The sequence below is a fragment of the Antrostomus carolinensis genome, unplaced genomic scaffold (assembly GCF_000700745.2).
Source record: "Antrostomus carolinensis isolate BGI_N321 unplaced genomic scaffold, ASM70074v2 scaffold521, whole genome shotgun sequence".
Classification (NCBI taxonomy): domain Eukaryota; kingdom Metazoa; phylum Chordata; class Aves; order Caprimulgiformes; family Caprimulgidae; genus Antrostomus; species Antrostomus carolinensis.
In genome coordinates this window covers 5,127-8,700 of record NW_010293753.1, presented here as the reverse complement: position 1 = coordinate 8,700, position 3,574 = coordinate 5,127, and the positions used below count along the sequence as shown (strand labels likewise).

The 3,574-nt window shown below is 39.9% G+C and overlaps 1 protein-coding gene across 1 annotated transcript in view; it reads right to left on the bottom strand.

Moving 5' to 3' along the window:
- DRC9 (dynein regulatory complex subunit 9) overlaps positions 1 to 3,095 on the bottom strand; it is a 19,588-nt gene extending 16,493 nt beyond the window's left edge. Inside the window, exon 1 of the mRNA XM_029087327.1 lies at positions 2,970 to 3,095. Within this exon, the coding sequence (XP_028943160.1) occupies positions 2,970 to 3,095 (126 nt within the window). The remainder of the gene's footprint in view (positions 1 to 2,969) is intronic.
- Positions 3,096 to 3,574: the final 479 nt, after the last annotated feature.

The window sequence follows — 3,574 nt, the reverse complement described above, 5'->3', positions numbered from 1 at the left end:
TATTACCGTTACAACAAGAGCTGTGTGCAAATAAAAGTGATTACATCAGCTATCTGCTTAGCTGGTTTTTTAAGAGTGACAGCAGAGGAAGTATAATATGAGTTCTAAGAAGAAATTAAAAATATTGGCAGTTCTCTTCTGCATGGAAAGGTATCTTGTGACTGTGTACAATTTTATTAAAAAAGAAAAAGCCCCAGAAAACGAAAAGTATGTTGTAAAATCAGGTGAGGCCTTGCTTCTAGGAAATTCTCTGCCTTAAGTAAGAATGCAGGTGTATTCAGTGGGACACTAAAAGTGAAAATTTTCTTGCCCAGCTACTGGCATCTCTGTGGCTAAACACTTAATAGCAGTACCATGGAAGGCAGCTAACGCAGCCACTGCCAGTCCCCTCCTAGTCCAGAGCTGCCTACTCCCCACCCTGGCTGCTTCTTTAATCCAATCCAGGGAAATGGATTAAAGAACTTAGTGAGCTGAAACATTTTCCAGCAAAAAGAAGAAAAAGAAAATAAGTATTTTATTTTTAGCAGCACCAGTTCTCAGTCCAGATCCCTCCACAACCACACACACATACTTGTGCCAACACAGCACAGAGGGCAGAGTTAAAACAAGCGGTCAGAGCAGCAACTGGGTGTGCCAGTGGTATTGCCAACAAGTTACTTGTCAAGAGAGGCTCCGTTAGTGGGCTGCCATGCTGCCATGCTGCCCCCCACACTGCACAGGGCAAGGGGCTGCCTCGTTCTGAGTGTCTTGGACACCTCCAGATGGGAAGAATTAGCCTCTGGCAGTGCCTGACTCACCACTGACTAGAGGGAGTCTAGGTGACTACATGCTTAATTTTTGGACAGTTAAATTTACATTAAATGAATCCCATGCAAAATATACACAGGCCAATGAAAATCACATAGTTAATTAGAAAAAAAAGGGTTTAAATAGTTTGCTGCTGATGGCTTTACTTCAGAAAGAACTAATTTTGGCAAACAAACTGCTTTAATATCATGTAGATTTTATGAATGTTCTGATGTTTTTTAATGTCTGGGAAAGTTCAAGACTATAATTGGATTGTCTGTAAACAGTAGGGACTTACACACTAATAATTATCAAAAAACTATGTAAGAGCAAGGAGTTTGTAAACTGCATGCGTTACCATCTGTGTAGTCTCCTAGCTGTTTATCTTTGTTAGTCTTTTGCCCAAAATTCAGCAAATAGAAAGGGGATGAGCTGCATGAAGCAATGTGCAAGAGTCCCCAGTTTGGAAAATCAGTGAGGTGCTGGGCAACACTGCGATTAATCCTCTCAAAAGTGTCATCAGCTGAAATGTAGATGTCAGTCTTTGCAAATGCCATTGGTTTGTTTGACTGACAGAGCTCCAGGGTGCTTTGCAAGTACAGATCTTCTACAAATACAACAATAACAGCCAAATGTAAACTGAGGAACAGGGAGGAGTAGCAAATTACAGAGCACCAAAGTTAGCAAATAGCTTCTCTAAGCCATTTTCTTGTTTCTAAATGGTTTCCCTCTCAATTTGCTTTGGCGTCTTTAAGAACACAAGTAAGTTTTATGGTCTGTGAGAAAATGGTGTTTGAAGAAGTGACTTGGTAAAAATGAGCACCTGTGATTGAAGAGCAAAGCTAAGGTGTTTTCTCTATAATTTAAGTGTACCTTTAGTAGGTCTATCAACCCGAGTCTGTGTGTCTGAAGGAGAACAACTCCGCCTGTCCTAGAGATATGCTCCTTGGCTGCGTTTTTGATTCTGGCACATCAGTGGTTTCCCTGCCAGCTCTGTGAGGGAGAAGCATCCTCTGGAAAGAGGTGAGGCTGGCTCGCAGGGCTCTTTGAAGGGGAGGAGTGCCCTCTATTGCACAGTCTGAGCATTGGTCACGCCCTGAAGTTTACTGTAGCGCCAGCTTCTGCTGCTCAGCAAGGGATTTTTTTGAGAAAAGAAAAGAAAAGAAAAGAAAAGAAAAGAAAAGAAAAGAAAAGAAAAGAAAAGAAAAGAAAAGAAAAGAAAAGAAAAGAAAAGAAAAGAAGCCGAGAAAAGACGAAAAGAAAAGAAAAGAAAAGAAAAGTAGTATGGAAAGGAAACTCGTAGAAAACAACACATTGATTTACCTTCCTCTTGCATTCTTAAGGGGTACATTAGACAGAGTGAATAGCATTAGATCTGAAAACTTGGGTCCCAGGTTTTATTTCCATCCTGGTCATATACTTTTTTCTTTTTTAAGTTCCTCTTTAAAAAGAGTCTTAAATCAGCTTAAACTGGAAACAGCCTGCCTATGTCACTTAAAATGTATGACAACAGAACTTGGAACCAGTTACCCCTCAGGATGATCCTATCCTGTTTCCTGTGTCTATCAGCTACCAGAAATATCACAACAGCTTCACACAGCAACACACCTTGGCCTGAGCATTAGGGCTTCTTTGTTCTTTATGTGTCTACCCAAACCTTCTTAATTATGATACCTATTAAAAATCAACTAATTAATAATGGTCTTTGAGAATGGGTAGTTAGAAACATATTTTGAAGTGGAATCTTTCTTAATTCATTGTCTGAAGGGACTAAAGGAACTTGGAGAACAGAATTACCCTAGTTTTGAGTACTTTGAGTATCCTATTCGTTTGTATTTTTAAAATACTTGTGTATCTACATAAGAACCCAGACATGTTTTGCTCCCTTCTCCATAATCCTTTGCTTGTTATCTAACCACTGTGATTTTAAAATTATAAGCCCAGGAACCTCAGCTTGGTCAGTAGGATCCTTTGCACAAAGTCTTGACAAAGGCTTCTCAGTGATGCTGCAATAGAAATATCAAAATTGGTCATCCATGCACTTTTATTGTGTTTCTTCACCCAAGGGTCATGGAGTACTTTGCAGAAAAAAATATCTGAGTTGGTTTTTAAAAAATGCTGCTAGAAGATATAAAACCAAGACAAGAGAGATTTCTTTAAAGAGCAAGGATAGAGACACATACATGGCTGATGTCTGTCTTGCCTTCATATGAAGCAAGCATGATGCATCCAAGAATTGAGAGCTGATCAACACAATTCTCCAGCACAGCAGCAAACAGCAGAGCTTCCAGATGAGTTAATTTTTCCATTTCTTCAGACTCTATGCTCTTGCTAAGAGGAACAAAGACAAAAGATACCAATGAGAAAGTTTGGTTTGAGTAGTTTAAACTAGAGTTAGACTTGAAATAGCCTTATTTGCAGCCTTTGATATAATTCCCAGCTTTGTTTACAGCCTTTCAGACACTGTTTATAAGAGGAGCCAGGCTCTGCAAATGGCTGCGTGCAGGGACAGTGGGAATGTCTGGCTTTCACAAAACAAAGTAGATCCTGGTCCCTCCTACAGCAGATCTGGGTAGACAGGCTGAGAAGGGAATGAACTGAATTAGGTGGCCTCACCATTCAGTTCAAGGGGGGACAGTGCTTCATGATGGACTTTGTTCTTTGAGAAACAACTGAATGAAGGTGCCTTTTTTAAATGGAAAACAAAAATAATAATTCACACCTGTTATAAAATCTCAGATGGTGAACCTTCCTGCTCCAGTCATTCCTCGTTATTACTGTGTAGCCT